This window comes from Equus quagga, chromosome 18 (assembly GCF_021613505.1).
Source record: "Equus quagga isolate Etosha38 chromosome 18, UCLA_HA_Equagga_1.0, whole genome shotgun sequence".
NCBI lineage: Eukaryota > Metazoa > Chordata > Mammalia > Perissodactyla > Equidae > Equus > Equus quagga.
Window position 1 is genome coordinate 39,949,057 of NC_060284.1, and position 22,264 is coordinate 39,971,320.

The 22,264-nt window shown below is 41.4% G+C and overlaps 1 protein-coding gene across 1 annotated transcript in view; it reads right to left on the reverse strand.

The window, feature by feature from the left end:
• Positions 1–17,027, reverse strand: part of SLC25A24 (solute carrier family 25 member 24) — a 47,116-nt gene extending 30,089 nt beyond the window's left edge. Inside the window, exons 1-3 of the mRNA XM_046645739.1 lie at positions 16,556–17,027; positions 4,620–4,746; positions 715–802 (exon numbers count right to left, since the gene is read on the reverse strand). Coding sequence (XP_046501695.1) covers positions 715–802; positions 4,620–4,746; positions 16,556–16,738 — 398 coding nt within the window. The 5' untranslated portion in view covers positions 16,739–17,027. The remainder of the gene's footprint in view (positions 1–714; positions 803–4,619; positions 4,747–16,555) is intronic.
• Positions 17,028–22,264: the final 5,237 nt, after the last annotated feature.

The following is a 22,264-nucleotide window of genomic DNA, read 5'->3' on the forward strand; positions in this document are numbered from 1 at the left end:
GAAAAAAAAAGGAAGATTGGCAACAGTTGTTAGCTCAGGTGCCAATCTTTAAAAAAAAAAAGAATATTAATATAATATAACAGCCCTTTTCTGTTTTCTATCATAAAAAAAAATTAGTTCCTATGGTGTGTTTATAAGAAAAGAGTCTTTCAGAGATTATTGCTCTATTCAGTGAAACAAAACATTAAGTCTGCAGAGGTCTGACTTATTAAATAGTTGAACTAATGACCCTGGCAATAATGTTCGAATTGGCGTCTCTGTTTTCTGAAAGTCTGCATCAGTGTTTCTTTGTCAGTTAGCTAGGAGAGCTCTGGAATTTCCCTCTTACCTAGTCACATATGGGTTAAGTACTGTGATGAACCTGCTAGACTCCTTATTTTGAAACAATGAGTTCCACTATCATATTAAGAACCAAATGGGAAAAACAGCAGCACTAAAACTCTTAGTCTTTTTTTCTCTAGATTTAAAACCTTCCTGCCATTCCATGGCCCCTTGAGGCCTCGCAAGAGAGTCCAATCTGAGCTTACATTTCCCATTCTTACACTTCAGACATATGTGTACATACAAAATGAAAAGGAAGAAAAAGAGAAGAAAGACATTGAATGTACGTACTGAGGAAAGGCGAGGCACAGAGAGCTATTCTAAGCCACACTTACGAACGTAGACCTCTAATGCAGGATATTAAAATGAAAGTCAATAAGATGAAGAGCTTACCTTTGAAGAATCAACTCTGCTTGTTGCTCAGAAATAGTCAGACCTAGTATCTGGAGAGACTGGACAATTTCGGAAGCCTCAATTTTTCCTTCAAAAAAATAAAAAGAGCATAAACTCAGACTCAGAACTGATAAGGACCTTAGAATTCATGAATTTTTCAAATCCCTCATTTTAGAAGCGAAACTCTTGAACTAATTAGGCAAAATTCTGAACTTAGGTGTTCTAGATTTGCTTAAATACATGTTGCAACACCAAGTCAAAATTTAGCAAATACATTAAACAAGTATGTACACACTATGTCATTCAGAAATCCTAACAGTCGTGTAGGTAAATGATGATATTGCATCTAAAGAAGAGACTGAGAGCTTACGTGGCCTTACCAAGTAATGACATTAAGAAGCAGCAGAACTGAGAGTCAAAGCAAGATACCCTGACTTTGAGGTGAATTCAATTACACTAGGAGCTATTAATTTTTAAAGCATGCATTTCTACATTTAAGTAAAGGACTAGGCATTTATTATGCATAACGATGCTGTGCACTGTGTTAAAAGGAAGTGGAAAATGACTAAATGGAGCCAAAGGGTGTGGACTGTTCTCTTGAGGAAACTGGCAATAAAAATAAAGACAGCAGGGATAGTAGGCTGATAGAAGAGGGAAAATTATTATGAAAGAAATTAGAGCATGTTTGTAGACAGAAGAATCCGAAGAGAGGAAGAAAGAGAAAATATAAGCAATGACTGTCAGCCATGCTGTATTTCTCTCAAGAAGCTCACAGACTCATGAGGATCCTAAGACTAACATTCATGGAATAGGATGAAATAAAACAAAATAAGAGAGGGTCTGATGGCAAACCAGTATTAACAGCAAAGTTCTCCAGGAAAAGAAGAAGATAAAAACTACTGTTAGTGGTGAAAGGAAAAACTTCATTTTTTTTTTTTTCTTTTGCTGGGAAAGATTTGCCCTGAGCTAACATCTGTTGCCAATCTTCCTCTTTTTCTTTTTTTTTCTCCCCACAGCCCCAGTGCATAGTTGTATATCCTAGTTGTAACCTGTTCTAGTCCTTCTATGTGAGCTGCCACTACGACATGGCTACTGACAAACAAGTGGTGTGGTTCCACGCCTGCGCCTGGGCTGCCGAAGCGGAGTGTGCTGAACTTTAACCACTAGGTCATCAGGGCTGGCTGAGGAAAGACTTCATTTAAGAGAAGGACTTTGAAGAAATTACAGGACTTGGAGAGAATTCTCCTGGGGAGAGGAAAGGAGCAGCATGAGATTCTGGACAACGTAAGGACAGTTAGAGGCATCTCTCTGTCAGCAATGAAATTCCTTAACTACCACTCTGAAAACTCTCCTTTATAATTGCACCTTAAGGAAATACAGTCAGTTCTCATTATTCATGGTAGTTACATTCTTGAAGGTCACTGTTAACCCTGAATTACCAAATACTGAACCATTGTTCCTACGGGAAATACAGGGTTATGTTCCTGTGAGTCTCTGGTTAGAACATTTTCATTAACCAATCAACACAAAACCTCGTTCCGGGTGTGCTGCTGTTCAAGGACACCCTATTTAATATATATATTGTTGACTCATTAACAGTGAGCTGACAGCCAACAGCAGCACAATGCAGGCCTGAATGAGGCTCATCTAACACACGTGTTTTCTTCCGAAGGCACATCACAGTCTTCCTGCACTTAGGAATGAGAGACAGCACTTTCGCGCGATGCTTGGGAGCCACTTTAAACATCAAAATCACCCCAAAAAAAGCACAAAAATGCAAAAAACATGGCACTAAGTATACTGCAGAAGGACACTTGTTAACAGTAGGAGAGCTCACACAAGAAACAGAGCAGCACAGAGCATAGCCTTGCTCTATCTCTGCTGGAAATGAGCGCGTGAAGCAAATGAAAGTTGTTGCTGCTCTGTACACGTCCATGAATGACTGCAAAAGTGCCGCGAGTATTGATTTGGGGTTGCTTTTGGGGTTAAATTTTAGCAAGAAGGCAAGTTCTCAGATACAGAACCCACAAATAATGAGGATGTGACTTTTTGCTTTTCTTTAAGGAAGTCTGATAAACAAAAATATGAACCTATAATGAGAAACTGTTTTAAAATATACAAACAAGATAAATCACGGGGAAACTATGCCTTTACTACAAATGTATCATTAAAATTTCATCTTTAATTATTTTCTCAGCTCATTTAGAACTTTCTGAAATGGACAAGTGATGTGTGCACAACCTATGTACTGGGATGAACGACCTCTACTTATCTGGCAGATGATCCTGAGGTGGCGCCATCTCCCAGCTGCTGCCCGACCCAACACTATACAGACAGCCCCGTCCTGCAACTAAACTGTAGAGGGTTCCAGGTGGGATAAAAGTTTGCAGGGAGGAAGTTGATTGTAAGAACTGAGTTTTGCTAGAAGATTGGACTAAAGCTAGACTTGAGGCATAGAAAGTGAGGTTTACGGGAGGTAACGACATTCCACTAGCACTACTTTCTGCTACCAACTCAGCTCTTCCTGGCTGAGAGTCACAGACTTGAAAGATCATCAAATCCATTCAAAGAGTTTAGTTGTTTGTTTGAATCTAGAAAGAGTTCAGTTGCCTTGAATCTAACTGAAGTGAATGTTCAGTATAAACCAGAGGCCAGCAAACTAGAACCCTCTGGCCAAATAAGGCCTGTTGCCTGCTTTTGTGAATAAAGTTTTATTGGCACACAACCATGCTCATTCATTTACATACAGCTGGTTTTTGCGCTACGGCGGTTGAGTTTTTGTGCTATGACAGCAGAGACGAGCTGCTGAAACTAAGACCAGTGGGCCCACGAAGCTAAAATGTTTACTATCTGGCCTTTTACAAAAAAAGTTTGCCCACCTGTGGTATAAGTCATATTTTCTCTCAATCTATTTACTTGTTTCTCCAATAACAAGTCTGTGAATGGAATGGCCTTGACCACTCATATGTGGGGAGGGGTTTGAGGCTGCATTACAATTGTTTAAAATAAATTCTCTCTTCCTATTAAAGGTTGCCTCTGCTGATAAGGGTTTTGTAATGCCCCCCTTCTCCTTCTGTGGCCGTCGCTTTCTGCTCTACACAATTGGACTCTCACTCCAAGCCATTAACCTAAATTGAGAAACCATAATCCCGATCAGAAGGAATATATTTAAATGTCTATCTGCTATTTTTTTCCCCTAATTTTCAGGATCAGAGAGTATCTTCTCTAAATTACTTCTTTCAAAAAGACTATGAAAGGCAAGAGAATCTGAAAGTTTTTTAAATTTTAGAATATACAATTCTTATGCCTACACATGAACAAAAATAAATCTCTCTTGCCAAGGAAGGAAACATAATTATTTTTAACCCATAGCTTTAAGTCAAACCAACATAATGTTCCATAGTTAATATTCTTTTTTTGTTGCTGAGAAAGATTAGCCCTGAGCTAACATATGTTGCCAATCTTCCTCTTTTTTCCTTCTTTTTCAGCTGAGGAAGATGAGCCCTGAGCTAACATCTGTGCCAATCTTTCTCCACTTTATATGTGGGTTACCACCACAGCATGGCTGAAAAGTGGTGTTGGTCCATGTCTAGGATCTGAACCCACAAACCTGGGCCACCAAAGCAGAGCATGCCAAAATTAACCACTATGCCATGGGGTCAGCTCCTCATAGCTAATATTTTACAAAAAGCCCTATTCACAGTTTATAATTCAGTGGGCAAAGCTGTCTATAAGTTTTCTTCATTAAAATATTCTATATAAAAATCACATTACTAAAAAAAGCAATTACTAACAGTAGTAATAATTATCTAAAAAAAGAGAGACTAAATATACATTGCTTTAGATACTTGGAAATATGAGAAGTGCTTCTTCACAGTTGGTGATGAATAGAAAATAAGACATACCATCATTATTTTTGTCCAAACTCTTAAATGCCAATTTCATTTTTTTCTCATGGTCTTTAAGGTACTTCATAAATTCTTCAAAATCCAGCTTCCCATCTTTGTTGATATCACCGGTAGTAAAAATTTTCTACAAAAAAAGAAAAAAAATAGAGATATTTTTATATGGGCTAAAACATAAATTATTTGCACATACACTTCAAGCAAATTGTCTGTTTTCCTATAACATTTGCATTTGATAAATCCCAAGCCAGAAGACAAACATTTGACCGGGCATGAAATTTAAATATCTAAAATATTATTTTTCCCTTTGATTTGCAAAATTAAATAATCTTTTCCTGAAGATGACCTTTATAAAAAGCTGTCATATCAAACTACTGTCATATCAAAATCATCACTTTTGAGAAAGAAATAAAAATCACGGTATTTGATATTACATGTAAGCCCTCTCCCACTGCCACCCAAAACATAAATAAACCTTCTGCCTGTTAAGACACTTGCAATCACCCACTCAAAGCTTACAAATTCTATTGGTTTGATGGTCATGCTCTTCTGGGAAAATAATGCCTCATTGTGGCAGGATAGTATAATGGTCAGTCCTCCACGCTCTGGACTCAGAGAGAAAAAAGTCTGAAACTTACAAGGTGCAACAAAATTTATGGCTTAAAATGCATAATTAGAAAAGAAGGAAGGCTGGAAATAATGATGAATCATTGAAGCTTACCTTGATCTCAAGCAATTAGAAAAAAAAGTAAACAAAAAAAGGTTGAAGAAAAGAAATACAAAGTAAAAAGTAATAAAAAGAAAACAAATATACCATTGAGAGGATCAACAATATTAAAAGATGGCTCTTTGAAAAGGCCAATAAAACTGATAAATGCCTGAAACTGGCAAATAACCAATGTCAGAAAGTAATGATGAAAATCACTAGACACAATAGATATTAAAGATGTTATGAACAACTTTATATCAAAAAACATGAAAATTGAAGGGCCAGCCCCATGGCCAAGTGGTTAAAGTTCCGCACACTCTGCTTTGGCAGCCTGGGGTTCACGGGTTCAGATCCCAGGTGCAGACCTACTCCACTCATCAGCCGTGCTGTGGAGGCATCTCACATACAAAGTAGAGGAAGACTGGCACAGATGTTAGCTCTGGGCTAATCTTCCCTCAAGCAAAAAAAGAGGAGGATTGGCAACAGATGTTAACTCAGAGCAACTCTTCCTCACACCCACATACACACACACACACACACACTATATATATATATATATATATATATATATATATATACATGAAAATTGAGACAAAATAGACAAATGCCTGAAAAAAGAGAACTAACCAAAAATTGACACAAGTCAACAGAAAATCTGAGTAGTCCTATAAGTATCAAAAATTTTAATCGGTAATTTAAAGACATTCCCATGAAAGAAAATTATAAGCAATGTCATTAGTGAAATAGATGCAAAAATCCTAAATAAAATGGCAGCAAGACAAATCTAACAATATATAAAATGGATAATACTATATATGAAATGGACAATACTCTCTCTATATAAAATAATATATGGATATAACAATATATAAAATGGACAATATCATACATACACACACACACACACACACACACACATACATACATACAAGATGAATACATTCCAGTAATGCCAGGTTAGGGTAACATTAAAAACAAAAAATCTTGTCATTTACTACATTAACAGAATAAAAGAGAAAATCATAGATCATCTTAATAAATATAGAAAAAACATTTGATGGATTCAACATGATTCATGATTAAAAACTCAGAGCAAACTAGGCATAGAGTGGTGCTTCCTTAATCTGATAAAGGGTATCTACAGAGAATTCTAGCCTTTTTAGTTTAAGCTAGAGTGAGAAGGATTATCTTATCTGCAACCTAAACAGCTTGATTCCAATACCATCAATTATTATTTACAGTTTTAAAAGCAAATACATTTGTGTTGTGACTGAAAAATAACTATTGCTATTTAATTACTTTCACAAATTAGACTGAGGATGATTTTCATCTGGAAATTATTTCCTGATTATTCAACACATATACTGAGATCTGCCTAATCCAAGAGAAAATGTCACAGCATTCTGGGGCCCCATTTATGTACTAAAGTTTCATCTAAGTAGTGTATATCTTGGTCAATGGAAATGTCAGTGAACACTTTCAAAACCACAAGTTACAGGGCATGACTGACCCTATCTTTGTATAGCTTGACTTTTTCACCCATATTTCTTTAACTTTTCTTATAGTAAATAAGGACTCCCAGAGTTACAATTGCCTAATGATTTCGATTTATACTAATATGAAAGACTAGGACTTGACTTTTGAATTTTCTTGTGTCTTCCTACGTGGAAATAAATGAAGACCAATCAAATGAGAAAAGCAAAGGCTGAGCTTGCTACAGCAAGGGAGTCAGCCACTGTCCCTTGCGTTTTGGCAGAGGATGGGAAGCCTTATAACGGAAAAAAGGAGGCTTCAGGTGTGCCCTGATGAAAGGCCGGTGGCCTGGGGAAGCTGTAGGTGAGCTAACTAGAAGAGGGGCACACCGTGTAATTGGTTAGGGGTCCATATTTGGCTTTCTCTGGTTGGTCCTAAGTTAGAAGTAGGACAAAAATTAGGGAAGCTGTCCGTTATTAATCAACTGCTAGCCATTTTGGGGCTGCCTGTTTCAGAAGTTATTGTTTAGCTTCCCAGATTGTCACTAGAGACAGCAATCTGGTTTCCTGTCAGTCCGACTTATAGCAGGCTAGTTTCCTGGGCTGTTTATGGTAGATAAGGTGTTGGTTTCCTGGGCAGCCTGCTGCAGGTTGTGGGTCAAAGTTCAGTTTTAAATATGGTTTAACCATTGTCCATTTGTATATTCAGTCTCTCACCTTTCAAGGTAAAAAAACAAAACAAAACCAGGGGCCAGCCCGGTGGCATCGTGGTTAATTAAGTTCATGCACTCTGCTTCGGTGGCCCGGGGTTTGCCTGTTCGGATCCTGGGTGTGGACCCACACACTGCTCATCAAGCCATGCTGTGGCAGGCGTCCCACGTATAAAATAGAGGAAGATGGGCACTGCTGTTAGCTCAGGAACAATCTTCCTCAAGCAAAAAGAGGAAGACTGGCAACAGACGTTGCCATCAACAGATGTTTCCTCACCAAAAAAAAATCAATTGAATTCTCAATCTATATAAATGAATTTTCTACTAAGGAAGCTGGAGACATGCGGGGGAAGATATCAGAACTTCCTAGAGATGTCACTGTCACCTGAGGAAAGGCCACATCAGTGTTCCCTAAAACATAAGGTTCCCTGCGGTTGGTGCAGGGCCCTCCAGAGAGGCCCCTTCCTCAGTTTTGATATGTGAGCCCTCATCAGTCATCACTGGGTATAAAAGGCCTTTATATGGTCACATCATCTCTTGCCAAAAACAAAAGACGCGTTTGCAAAAACTTTTGTTTTGATAAGGAAAAAATGTGTTTTAAAGGATTGAACTTGTTTATGCACAATCCAGAATTTCTTACGAAAGGTTAGTTTGTATCTAATAAACAAGTCATACTTGAAAATCTAAGTATAACCCAAGTACAAGAAAATCTAAGTATAATAAGCATGAAGGACATTTAGCTTTAAAAGGAAAAACACTTTTGGGGGGAATTTAAAAAACCAAGTGAACTTTACAGAGATAACGTTTTGGACTGTCCTGGTCCACAGACAACATCCAAGCCAGGCCTCTGATGTTTCAAATGAGGAAACCAGGACACAGTGCTTGGCACATAGAAAGTGTGCTAAAAATGTATACGATCAATTACCCAATGGATGATTACAATGAACACTCCTATACCTCACACAGCTAATAGGAAGAGAGTTACTAAATCCTAACATGACAGAACTCAACCAACAGTTTTTTGAGCACAAAGTACCAATTATCTGAAATGAATTCAACAGTCCTTACTCTCGTGGATCTCCCAGTCTAGTGGGTTAAACATCCAAAGGGCAAATATAATTGGAAAGTAAGAATTATATTCAATAATAACTTCCAAACAGAAAATAACTTGGAAATACAGTGACAGAAACATGTATGAGGCAACACATACTAAGAAGGAGCCTGTAACCTAGGCTTCTGGGAAAAAAGGATTTGCAAAGGAAATGATGCCCAAATTCAGTCTTTAAAAGTCTGATAATTAAGCCTCGTTACAAGGAAACATCAGCACTGGTGAAAACGCAAGAGGACAAGCCACTCAGACAGAATGCCCTCCTTCCAGGAATGGAAACCAAAATATAATATTAGAGAATTTCCCATTACTGCCCTACTCCCAAACACACATATAGTGATTATCTCAATTCCCCATAGTGGGGAAAGAGCACCTTTGGCCAAGATGCCCATCTAGGTTACTAATAACAGGTAAGTACACCGAACAAGGTGACCCCCAAAACAAGGTTGCAATCAACATCTTGAGTGCAATTTGAATTTGGAAGTTTTATTAGAGCCAGGGAGAAAACTAAGAAAAATGCTTGAGAAAAGTATTAACTGTGTTGAGTTATCCTGAATACGGTAACGTTGGTAACGGACTTGAAAACTCTAGTGAGGCCCAGGTCAAACTTGCAATTGCGTAAATTTGGCTTCATCCGTCTCTGCCCAAGTTGTCTCCAGGGCTCCCAGCACCAACATCTCTCTGACCACAGCCCCACTGAGGCCCACCTTCACTGCCCCCTGGAGCTGAATGTTCCCTACATCCTGCAGGCATTCCTGAAGCTCAAGGATGTCCAGGGTCCCGTCTTCATCAAGGTCCAGGTACCAAAAGAGTCCTTTACAGAGGGCGTCCATCTGGGATGTCTCTGGTGGCAGAGGTGGTCCTGCAGCCCCCATAAGTCTCTCAGAGGTGGAAATGAGAGGGAAGAAGGGGATATGCGCCCACCACACGTGCAGCTGGCAGAGACCTAAGATAGCAGCATCCTCTGAGGCACCAAAGACAAAGCCACTTGGCAGGTAGAGCGCAGGGAGGAGAGGGGGCATCACAACCGCCCCAGGGCAGAGGCAGGTGTTGCGCAGGAGGCTCGGCCTGGGAGCCTCAGGTGGGGGCCGGGCTGGGGAGCGGGGAGGCCATGGCGTTTTGGCTGCACCCCCAGGTAAGCAGATCAGATGCCCTAGTCCCACCCCACTCCAGGAGGAGCCTAGAGGGAACAACTCATGCTCTTTCCCCAGAAACTTCTGGAAAGACCTCTGCACAGGACTGTCTCTAAAGGTAGAGCTTCTTTTTAGAGAAAAGTGCATAGGGGATGTTGGAACAGGGACTGTGGGGCCATCATGACTGGTGGTGAGGTCCAACATTTTTTTAAAGTTGTTTGGTCACACCTTTCGAAGAATTCTTCTAAGGTTGAAGCACTTAATTGTTGTAGTGAAGACTGGGAATTGGGAACCTAACAGAAATCTGCCCACTTGGGCCTTTCCTTCTGCGCTCTCTCCCACCTCCATCCCCAGTTCCTTCTCTTCACCCAGCCTCTGCGGTGGCTCCACCAAGGCTGCTCTAACAGCCAGGGTCCCCGCTCTGTCCTTACAGATGTTGGCAGTGCACGTGGGAGGATAAGCTCAAAATGCACAGAAGTTAAGTCAGCTGGGATCCCAGAGAGAAGTGAGGAGATACTCATAAATGATGTCTGTGGCTTCTTCTTAACCCCACTTTAGGGAATATGCAAAGGGAGGCCACAGAGAGCTCTGGCTTCCCTGTACATATACCCGTGGTTCCTCATCCTACTCCACTGGAAACCTGGAGGTATAGTTTCACAGTAAAAACTCTACTTTTTTATGTAATTTATTTTCCTAACTATAGAGCACTCTTTAATTAAAATACATGTGGAGCAACAAGAAGTCTCATTCCTTGCTGGTGGGAATGCAAAAGGGTACAGCTACTTTGGAGGACAGTTTGGCAGTTTCTTACAAAACTAAACACACTCTTACCATACAATCTAGCAGTCATGTTCTTTGGCATTTACCCAAAAGAGTTGAAAATTTATGTCCACACAGAAACCTGTACACAGATGTTTACAGCAGCTTTATTCATCACTGCCAAAACTTGGAAACAACCAAGATGTCCTTCAGTAGATGAATGGATAAACTGTGGTACATCCAAACAATGGAATATTATTCAGCGCTAAAAAGAAATGAGTTATCAACCCATGAAAAGACACGGAGGAAACTTCAATGCAAGTTACTAAGTGAAAGAAGCCAATCTGAAAAGGCTATATACTATATGATTCTAGTTCTATGACATTCTGGAAAAGGCAGAACTGTGGAGACAATAAAAAGATCAGTGGTTGCCAGGGGGTTGGGGAAATGGATGGGAGAATGATTAGGTAGAGCACGATATGCCTACAAAAATAGGCCAAGGAGGGTTGACCCCGTGGCTGAGTGGTTAAGTCCCCGCACTCTGCTGCAGGTGGCCCAGTGTTTCATTGGTTCAAATCCTGGGCGTGGACATGGCACTGCTCATCAAATCACACTGAGGCAGCATCCCACATGCCACAACTAGAAGGACCCACAACAAAGAATATACAACTATGTACCAGGGGGCTTTGGGGAGAAAAAGGAAAAAAATAAAATCTTTGAAAAAAAAAAATAGGCCAAGGATTTTTTAGGTCAGTGAAAATACTCTGTATGATACTGTAAAGATGAATACATATCATTGTACAACACCAAGAGAGAACACTAAGGTATACTATGGACTTTGGGTGATAACGATGCGTCAATGTAGGTTCATCAGTTGTAACAAATGCACCACTCTGGTGAGGGATGTCGATAACGCATATGTAGGGGAAGGGGCAATATGGGAAATCTCTATACCTTCCTCTTAATTTTGCTGTGAAACTAAAACTGCTCCAAAGAAATAAATTTTTTTAAAAAATTCACAAAGAAGATTTAATCAAGCCATGATCTGTTGGCTCTTGCTCTATTCAGTCATCATGTCAAGTACCGACAAACCAGAGAGGACCATCACGTGTCCTTAAAATGCCCACGGGGTTGCCTTCAGGAGGAGGTTGTGCCATGGTGAGTCATAAGTAATACGGTAGGCTTTGCGATAAACATTTCCCCCAAGAGCTGTCGAGCAGTGGCAAACTCTAATTCTGTTTGACAAGATGTGCTGTGATCCAGTCAAGAACAAATTCTCCCACAAAAGAGAATTTTACAATCACAGGAGACAGTCCTTCCCTGTGCACTGCGGAGAACGCAAGTAGTCACAAAGAGTCATAGAAGACAGACATCCAGGCAGGGCATAGAGTCTATAGGACCAAGTAGAAAAGACAGAAGTCATGGCCAGCATAACAAGAAAGACAGATAGCATTTTACAGAACTGATATGAGAGAGCAAAACAGAGTTGATAGTTCACAGTGAAAGAGGTCCGGGAGTGGGCCCATGACCACGGGATCCCCTGGCAATATCACATACCCCTGAAAGCACAGCTGAAGTATCACCTAGGAGGAAATATTTGGCAAAGATGGGTTGCCACCCTTGGCAAGAACCATGAGTCCAAGAATCAAGAGGTGGAAGCAGGAGTGGTTCCCTTACTATTACTCCCAGTGGGAGACGTTTTGCTTCCTGTGCCCACAATTCTGGGCTCTGCAGGGTTAGTTTCTGGTACCCAAACAGGATACACTCTTGCCAGAGAACACAGCAAGGGTCCCATTGAACTACAACTGCCACCTGGACATTTGGAACTCCTTGTGTCCAGGGACCAAGAAGAAAGAAAAGAAGTCACGATCCTTATAGGTGTAAATCGGCTCTGATCAGCACGTGTAGGCTGCTTTTACCCAGGGAGACAAAGAGGTATATGAATGGCACTCAGGGGATCCACACGGATGCTGCCCGCTACTCCCTCGCCCAGTTGTAACTCTGAATGGGCACATGCAGCACCCCTGGCCTGAGAAGCTCAGACCCCTCATGAATGAAGGTGTGAGTCACACCACCAGGTAAGTCACAAAGGCCTGCAGAGATTATAGCTGAGTGCGAGCGGAATTTAAAACGAACAGCCAGTAAAGGAAATAATGAGTACCATCTGTAACCAGCTGAAGCAGTGGGGGCTGTAGTCTGTCCCACTGACCTCCCTCAGGAAGAGAGGCTGAGGACCATGAAGGAGCACTCCCCAAATGTACGCAGAGAAGCAGATCTGTGTGGCACAAGGTGTGGTCTGTGGTGCCCAGGTTAGATCGCCCTTCAAGATAACCCCACCCGCTGTGGGAGCAGAGTTGACTGAAAGCCTACCCTGCCACACCTTTGGACCTTTGGACCCGCTGCAGCACTCACACCAAGTCCACACTTGCCTAGGCTGCTCCAACCAAGGACCAGCCACTGCAGGGTACTAGCCCTGGGCCGCCGGATGCAGGACTCCACTAACAGACAGCATTTCCTCAGTGACGCCCCATTAGCCTAGCAGAGACTAAGCTCTGATCTGAGGTTCTTCCTAAACCAGTCCTTCCTGCTTGCACTCTTCTCACAGGGATTAAGCTTGCATCATGGTCTAAAGATGCTCTCGATTTACTCTTGTTTCCTCTCCCTTACCCTTACAGACATTTCCCTCAATAAATCTTTTACACACCCTTCCCATCTTGGTTTCTGCTCCTTGGAGGACCAGAACTGACACAGTTAGTGCCAGGAGTGGTCCAAGACAAGAGGCGGTGACATGGGGTTTGGGAACTGGTTCGCTCACTGCCCAGCAGGCAAAGAGCCCTGTGGGCAAGGATAATGCCTTGTACAAGGCAGGAGCCCAAAAGCTGAAGATTTTCCAGTGGTGACCTGGCAAAATGACCCTGGTTACTGCAATGACTCAGGCATTTGAAAAATATGGGGGAAACTATGCTATAAGGGTAGGCAAGCAAGCATAATGATAAAAGGAGCAATCCAACAGGAAGATACAACAGGCTAAATTTGAATACACCAATAATATAATCTCAAAATGTAAGAGGGCAAAATTGACAATTATAAAGAAAAGTTGGCAAATCTACAATCATAAATTGCACAGTCTTTCAGTAGGGATTGTAATAATAGTGTTAGGTAATTAAAGGCTAACAGTTAACCGATTGCTTATTAGGTACCAGGCATTCTTCTAAGTACTTTACATATTTTAATTCATTTATTCTTCATAATAACCCTTTGAGGCAGGTAGTCGTGTTACCTCTGTCCCAGATGAGGAAACTGAGGCTAGAGAGATTAAGAAAATTGCCCAAAGTTAACTAGTAAATAGCAGAACAAAGATTTAAACCCAGGCAGTTTTGACTAGATTTTTCTTATTTTCTTACAAGCCAATCTATGCGTGTAAAAAGATGTTTGTTTGGCAAAACTACAGAAGCAACAAAAAGATCAGTGGGAGGAGGGGGCGATGAGGCAGAGCACAGAGGATTCTTAGGGCAAGGAAAACAGGCTGTGTGATACCATCATGGTGGATGGATGCCATTATACATTTGTCCAAACCCATAGAATGTACAACACCAAGAGTGAACCCTACGGTAAACTGTGGACTGTGGGTGATTATGATGTGTCAATGTAGGTTCATCCTTGGTAAAAAATGTACCATTCTGGTGAGTGATGTTGACAATGAGGGAGGCTATGCATGTGATGTGTAGGGACAGAGGGTATATGGGAAACCTCTGTACCTTCCTCTTAATTTTGTTATAAACCTAAAACTGCTCTAAAAGAAAAATAAAGGTATTTTTTAAGTGTTTACCTTATTTTATCCAGCATTTCTAGATATCTTGCAACAGGTGGATTTTTTATTATCTTATCCTACATATGCTGGAACTAGAAGCACTAACAACTGCTTTACAATTAAATTTTGCCCTTTTTCTCTTTGTTTCAAATGAGCCCACACCTTGTTTAGGGTATTTCAAATCACAGTCCTAAATCTTTTTGAATTACTTTGCTTAGATGAATAAGACATGATCCCCTTCCTCAAGATGCTTGGTCTTAGTGGAGTGCACAGTCAACAAAGATAACAGTATTTGAAAATTCTAAGAGTAGTGACGTGTGAGACAGACAACCTACACACAGCAGGGTGTGATCAACTCGTCTACAGAAGGCGGCCTAGAAAGCCTCATCCCAAAGGAGGTGATATTTATCCAAAATAAAAACTAACTTCCTTTTTTCTCTAATCATAACATAGTGTACAATCATTTTATAAAATTGAAATACAAAAATTGTGAAGAAAAAACTGAAAAAGTGATTTAACTCCTGCCATCCAGAAATAACCATTATTAACCTTTTACTGATGAATGTGCCAGTCAAAAAAGAGTACTGGCAATAGTTATTAATATCTGGCATGAGTACAGGGAGTGGTATTATCTATGCGTATATGTACGTATATAGAAAATATATTTTAGGTATATGTGTGAAATACATTTAGTGATAAATATATGCCATCCTGTTCAATGTGTTTGCAGACAGTTTTATACAACTTACTTTATAATTTTAATAAATTTTGGAAAACTAAAGACATTTTTCTATTCCTGATTTTGAGTTCTTCTCTCTTTTTCTTAATCAATCTTGCCAGAGGTTTGTGTATTTTATTCATATTTTCCAAGAACCAACAAAAAAATGTGGAAATTTAAAGCACATATTTAAATAATTCATGGCTCCAGGAGGAAATTATATATGAAATTAGAAAATACTTAGAGCTAAATAACAACAAAAATACAAACTTGTGGGAAGCAGCTAACGAAGAGATTAAAGGGCTACTGTAGCTCAAAATTAATGAATCAAGCATTCAACTCAAGGAACTAGAAAAAGACCCAATGAGAAAACCCAAAGAAAGTAGAAGGAAATAATGGAAGAAATTAATGGACGAGAACTTTAAAAAGAGACATTCAGCAAAATATACCAAAGTTGGTTCATGCAAAGTACAAATACAATAGATAAACCTTTGGCAAGATTGAAGGGGGTGGGGAAGATAGATAGCAGGAATGAAACAGAGAACATAAATACAGATACAGTCAGAACTTATCAAATCGTAAGTGAACATTATGAAACATTGACAAAATGGACACTTTCCTAAAAATTGTAACTTAGTAACTCTGACTCAAGAAGAAACAGTAAACTGAAGAGGCTGTAACTACCAGAGACATTGATGGGCAGTTAAAATAGAACTGTAGAACAGTTGTCGGCTATTCTAGTTACCTAATCACTTTCCGTCTTGGGACACGGAATGCCAAAATGTCCTCTGAGGTTTCAGTGGGGTTGGAGAGGTTCCAAATTTCTCCACCCCGCTAAGGGACCTCAACTTCAGGGACACACTTAAAATGACTCAGAGAAGCTGAAATTGCTCAGCGACGGGCTAACCCTTCAGATCAATTTATGTACTTAGGGCACTAAGAATGCCTTAAACAATGGAATGTCGTCTGTCCTCCTCAACAGGAAGTTGGGGGAAACATACGATGGGTTTTCAAACAGTTCTGAAACAGCAGACAAAACTAGCTGGTGTAACAAAGCAGCCTCGAAGAGATACAAAGTGTGAGCCTTGTTACAGAACTTGGGGCCCACTGAAGTCTGAAAGCTAAAAAACTTGATTAAATGTTTGCAAAGGCTGAGAGCTAAAAAACTTGACTAAATGTTTGCAAAGGCGCAAAAAGGCAGGTAAAAGACCTGGAATGCATTCAGATCAAAAATATTGTGGGACAAGGTTTTCCATTGTTACGGTGGGTGGGCCAGAGTGTTCGCTGCACTAATTTTGTCTGGAAAAACACCGGTAGCCTTTCAGACCCCCGACTCGCATCCGTTCCGGGGGTACCTGGCCGCGCGCCCCGTTCCTGAGCTTCTGAACCCCTTCGCGGGCTGGAAGCCATAGTTCCGCCTTCCTCCCGGCAGAGCCGGGGCCGCCCCCCTCGGTCCTGCCAGCGCCGAGTCCCCGCAGCCCTCCTGGCCCTCAGGCTGCGCCCAGCAGCGACCCACCTCCTCGGCGTCCTGGCCCAGGGGGATGCCCAGGCTCCTGAGCCCCTCCTGCAGCTCGCCGATGTCCACCACGCCGTCCCGGTTGTGGTCCAGCTTCTGGAAGAGGGTCTCGTAGCGCGTCGGCGGCTCGGCATCCTGGCAGGCCGCCGCGGGCAGCACGAAGCCCCGCAGCCAGCGCAGCATGGTCCCGGAGGCGCGGGGCGGCCCAGCCGAGGGGAGTCACCGGGGGTCCGAGCCCTGCGCGGGCGCGACGGGGACCTACCCGAGCCGGCTTGGCGCGCAGGGAGTGGCCGCTCGGCGGCTGCGGGGGAGGAGCTCGCCGGCGGCCTGCGCAGAGGCGGAGGGACCGGCCTGCGCTGCCCGGGGCCGGCAGGAAGTGAGAGGGCTGCGGCGGGGACCTGGGCAGGGAGTTCTGCTCGCTCCTGGGGTCCCGCGGTCAGGGATGCGGTAGGAGGAGGAAGCCCCCAGAGGTCGTGGGTTTCAGCAGCAGCGTTTTAAGGGGTTAGGGGCGGAAGATTTGAAGCTCATGCTGCTTCAAGCCTCCCTTCCCTTCCGGCTTGGAGCCTTGGCGAACTGCCCAGAGGTGGTTCTCTGCATGGAAATTGGACCGTATCGGGCTTTGTCTCGCATAGATCTATGACTTTTTCGTGTGACTCCACCGACACTACAGTCTCTGGGCCTGTTTTCCATTCACAAAAATGAGCGAGTTGGGTGGTGGCACACCTGGGATGGGAATTCTGCTTTAAGAAGCAGTGGCGTTAAATGTGAAAGCAATTAAAAAACAAAAGGAACACAACACTAATACTGTTATAAATCAGTTACATCTCAATAAAACCGGGGGAAAAATAGGAGAAGGGTCTTTTGCAGAGAAGATCAATGTGCATCCAGTTGGGCAGTGGTAAAAAGAGGGATTACAGTACTTTGCTCTACAGCTCAGCACGATCTGCCAACAGCACTTAGGACCTCAGGCCCCTCCCTCTCGAGATGGGTGCAGTAAGGGCTTGGAGTTTATTGCCCAGGTGAGACGGAACTTCTTACTGCATAACATGAGATAGGGGAAGGAACATTGGACTTAGAAAATAGCAGGGTCCTAATCCTTCAGCTGAGTAAACTTGGAGATGTGGCATGGCCTCTCTGAAGAGCCTCTGATCAGTAAAATGAGAGTATTAATATCTGTCTCATAACAACAAGGTTGTACACTGTATGTGAAAGGTCTTACTACTCTCAAGTGCCAATCAAATGAGATATCATTAAATGTAGTAATTCTCTGCTCATCCACAGCTGCTGAATAGAAACTATCATTGTATTCCTTTTATCCGCAGGAGATACAACTCTGTGCTTGTCAGGACGGCTCTTCCCACATCTTCTGAATCACTAAACAGTGGCCAGTTTTTCCAACAAAATCCAGGAACTCAGACCCTGAATCTACCTCCTCTCATACCATACATTTAAGACGTTTTGTGAATCTAGAGTTTGTAAATTGAGGACTGTCTGTTTAGTAAAATAATTTTGAACTTATTCGTTGGTTTATATTCCTTCCAATTTCCAGTCTTGTTAAGCGTTATCCTCTTCCTTTGGAAAGGCCTTCAAACGTCATCAAATTTTCTATCTGTCCTCAAAAACCTTTCTTCAACCCCTACTGTAGATATTCTCTACTTAAAGAGAAGCTGCTTGAAATAGTCATCCCAAACTTAAATGTTTTTATTTTCCTCTTTTTTTGTGTGTGTGGAGGAATTACCTGTCAAAATTTTGATGGAGAAAACTTAAGTTCACACCAAAACTTGTACAAGAATGTTTGTAGCAGTTTTATTCATAACTGCCAAAACCAGGAAACAAGCAAAATGTTCTTAAATGGGTGAATGGATAAGCAACGTGTGTTGCATTCATACAGTGGAAGAGTAGTCAGCAATAAGAAGGAATGAACTACTGACACATGCAACCATACGTTATACAACATTCTGGAAAAGGCAAAACTATAGGGACAGAAAACGGATCAGAGGTTGCCAGGGGCTGGGGGGGGGGGTGGGGTGTTGACTGCGTAAGAGCATAAGGGAGCTTTTGAGGGTGATGGAACTGCTCTGTGTTTTGATTGTGGTGATGGCTGCACAACTGTATGAGGATGTTAAAATGCACAGCACTGGACACTAGAAAGGTTTCATTTTACTCTGTGGAAACAACCCTCCTTCCTTCCTGCCTCCCTTCCTGCTTCCCTTCCTTCCTTCCTTTCTTCCTCTCCCTTCCTCCTTTCTTCCCTCCCTTCCTACTTCTCTCCCTTCCTCCCTTCCTTCCTTCCTTCCTCCCGTCCTGAATCACCAGTGAAAAGCCATTAGGCAGGCTTGAAGAAAGCTGCCCAGCAGGGGTCAAAGCTCAAAGAAAGAAGCTGGCTGAGCGGGGTAGCAGCCTATTGGGTTGGGAGATTGGTTGCATACAAGGGGATTGAGCAAATAAATAATTACATTGAGGATAACGAAAACTAGGCTTCTTGCTGTCAGAGCATGAGTCACAAATATGCAAAGGGGAAAGCTAGAATGAACCCTATAGCATTGGCTTTGAATTAGTGGTATTGGTGTGTAGTCATGGTTTTAAATATTTTCAGCTATAGAAGTATAAAGGGGTCTCTGTCCTCATGGGGCATACAGTTTACTCAGGGGAACAGAAAATAACTTAACTTCCAAGGTTCTGTAGCTAGAAGAAATTTGCATCATATAAATAATAAAACTAAGAATCTATGAAACAATAAAAAATTGCTCCTCTAACGTTCATTTTAAAAATTATGCTGTGCAGAGAGAAATTTCAAATGCATATTTCTCATTTTAAAGTGTTCATCATTTATTTTTAAAACAGGACTTTTTGCTGTTTATCTTTCATGCCTTTTGGCTACATATACTCAAAAACTGAATGTCTTTTACATTGAAGTTTGTTTGCTTGTATCTTGGTAATATCCTCCAACTCATGATCATTTGTTTCTTTGTAGTAATGTGACCCTACTTGTAGGTAAAGGAAAAGCAGCCGCTATTGGAAAAAATGGCCACAATGTAATGTTGCTAACAGCTCAGTAGAGGGTGCTGTAATGTAAAGATGAAGAATGGCTTTGGGATAAATACTGAAAGCTGAGAGGGGAATGCAGGCTGGAGGGGATCAAAGGAAAGAAGGAAGATAAGTGGGTCTTTATGTTTTTAGTCATCAGTATAGTTAGGGCCCCCTAAAATACACTAATAAAATATACGGAACTAAAATATTATTTAAAACCTGGGTGTATTTTTTTCTGTTTTAAAAAATATTCTTTGTCTATATTCATTCACTGTGCATTCCAAGAAAACTAAAGTAAATCAATACAAGAAATGTAATATATTTATCTTTAAAAATTATTATATATATATTTTAAAGATTGGCACCAGAGCTAACAACTGTAGTCAATCTCTTTTTTCTTCTTGCTTTTTCTCCCCAAATCCTCCCAGCACATAGTTGTATATTTTAGTTGTGGGTCCTTCAAGTTGTGGCATGTAGGACGCCACCTCAACGTGGCCTGATGAGCAGTGCCATGTCCACGCCCAGGATCCAAATCAGTGAAACCCCGGGCCGCCGAAGCAGAGTGTGTGAACTTAACCACTCAGCCACGGGACCGGCCCCATAAAAATTAGTATATATTTTTTTAAAACAATTTATATCACATCAGCATCCTTCCATCAGTAACAAAATCAAAGGTTCCTCTGGAGTCAGGAACTTCATAATCCCTGTGAATGATTTCTCAGTGACTCAGTCATCTATTTAAGCCATGAAGTATATAACGTAACTTTGTGCTGCAAAAAAGGGCGGGAGATAAAGTTCATTTTGTAACCCTTGAAACTTTGTGTCAAAATATAGCACTTTTTAAAGTTACAGTACTGATTCTTCATTATTGTGGCCGATTTTAATTAACCCTCCCTTTTAACGTCTATACGGCTTCAAATGTCTTCTAGATGTTGACTCTTTATATGACATGTGTGTGTACTGTACATATTATTGTACTCAGTGAATTTATAGTCATATTAAATCCTAATTTTTATATTTTCTATTTTCAATAAAAGGTTTTTTTTAAGAAAGCTTAGTGGGCTATAGAGAGATAGTGTTTGGAGAGTCCAAATGCCAGAAATCCAGTGTGAGTTAACTTAGCCAAAAAGAGAAGCACCACCGCTGGAACTCAGGTCAAGCAGGAACCATGACCCGGAACAGCCTCAAGATTCTCTGCCTCGTGTCTCTGCTCCTGTCTGTACTCCTGCTTCATCTTCTCCCACAATGCAGATCAGTTTTCTTCACATGGTAGAAAACGTGGTTGTAACAGCTTTCAGTTTTCTATCTTACTACCTCAGGCACCAGACAGAGCCTTGCTTAATCTTCTTTCTGGTATGTGCTAAATTCTCCAAATCCTCAAAAGGGACTCCTTGACTTATCTCAGGTTAGGTACTCACCACTGGAACGATTAACAACGTCCATGGGACAAGGATTATGTCAGTGAATTGCAGTTCTCAGTGAATCCAAATAAAAGGAAAGAGGAGAAGGGCATTTTCTGGAAGAGGATATAGATGTACAGACAGATTCCCTTATTAAATTTCACTGACTTAAATTTCAGTAGATCCGATTACATATAATTTGTCAAATTTTCAAGTCAGTTCCACTTAAAAATAAATCAGAAAAAAACAATAAAGCATCTCTGAAATTATTAAGTCAATGGCAAAATGGGGTTCAATTAACAAAAACCAAATTTACAGGCAACTTCATAGGAACACAGATTTTATATAAAGTAATGCAGAATTAACAAGCCATTAAATAGAAATTTAGATTAAGATACCAAGACATTTATCCTGTTCCAAAATGAGATGCAAGACCATAATGTAGAATTTTTCAAAGAAGTGGTGGTGGAAAGTCAGTTTTGTGACCCTTGAAGCCCTACCTGCATTGAGGGTAAAAGGGCTGGATCACAAAAGGACTTTGAAAGAGAGCCGCTGCTGTGCTGAGTTCCCCCCTTCCACCCACCCCGCCTCCCGCCCCAGGGAGGGGGACCTGCCCCCCAACTCTAGCCTAGGGCAAAGAGCTTCAATGAAGCTGCCTAAAAAGTGTGGTGTAAGAATCACGGGTTTTGAGGGCACAGTGGACTGGTGTCTGATTCATGCTTAAGAAATGTTTACTAACCATTCTCACGATAAAGTAAAAGAGAAGCTGCTGCCTTAGGCAAGTTACACTCCCAGAGTTCATTGAAACAAAGAATATGTGAATATTTCTCCAATCCCAGATGCGGGCTGTGCAAGGGACCCAGGGCAGGGTTGTCTCAGACCCTGTCTAAAAGGGCTAAAGGGCTATCGGAAGAGATCAACTTCAGCAGCACAAAAACGGTGGAGGCCCCATCACATGCCTAGAGATTGAAAATGGAGACAGAAGTGACCAGCCAAAGGGAGTGCACGATACCCAACAAGAAACCACAGAAGAGAGTTTCCTAGTAACTGGGTGCGGTAGGGAGTCTTTAAAGAACCCACAAAACAGTCCCCTGAGAGAAAGAGAGAGCTTTGAAAGATGTCAGAGCAGAGAACCCAGTGCGGCTCACAGTATTAGTCAAGTAGGAATTGGCCTGCCAGCCCTTCCCTCTCCTTTCTGTTCTGTTGTGACTCTGATGGGGCTAGCAAGCTAGAGAGAGAAGAGTCCTAAAAGGGAAAAAAAAGAGAAGAAGGCAAACAT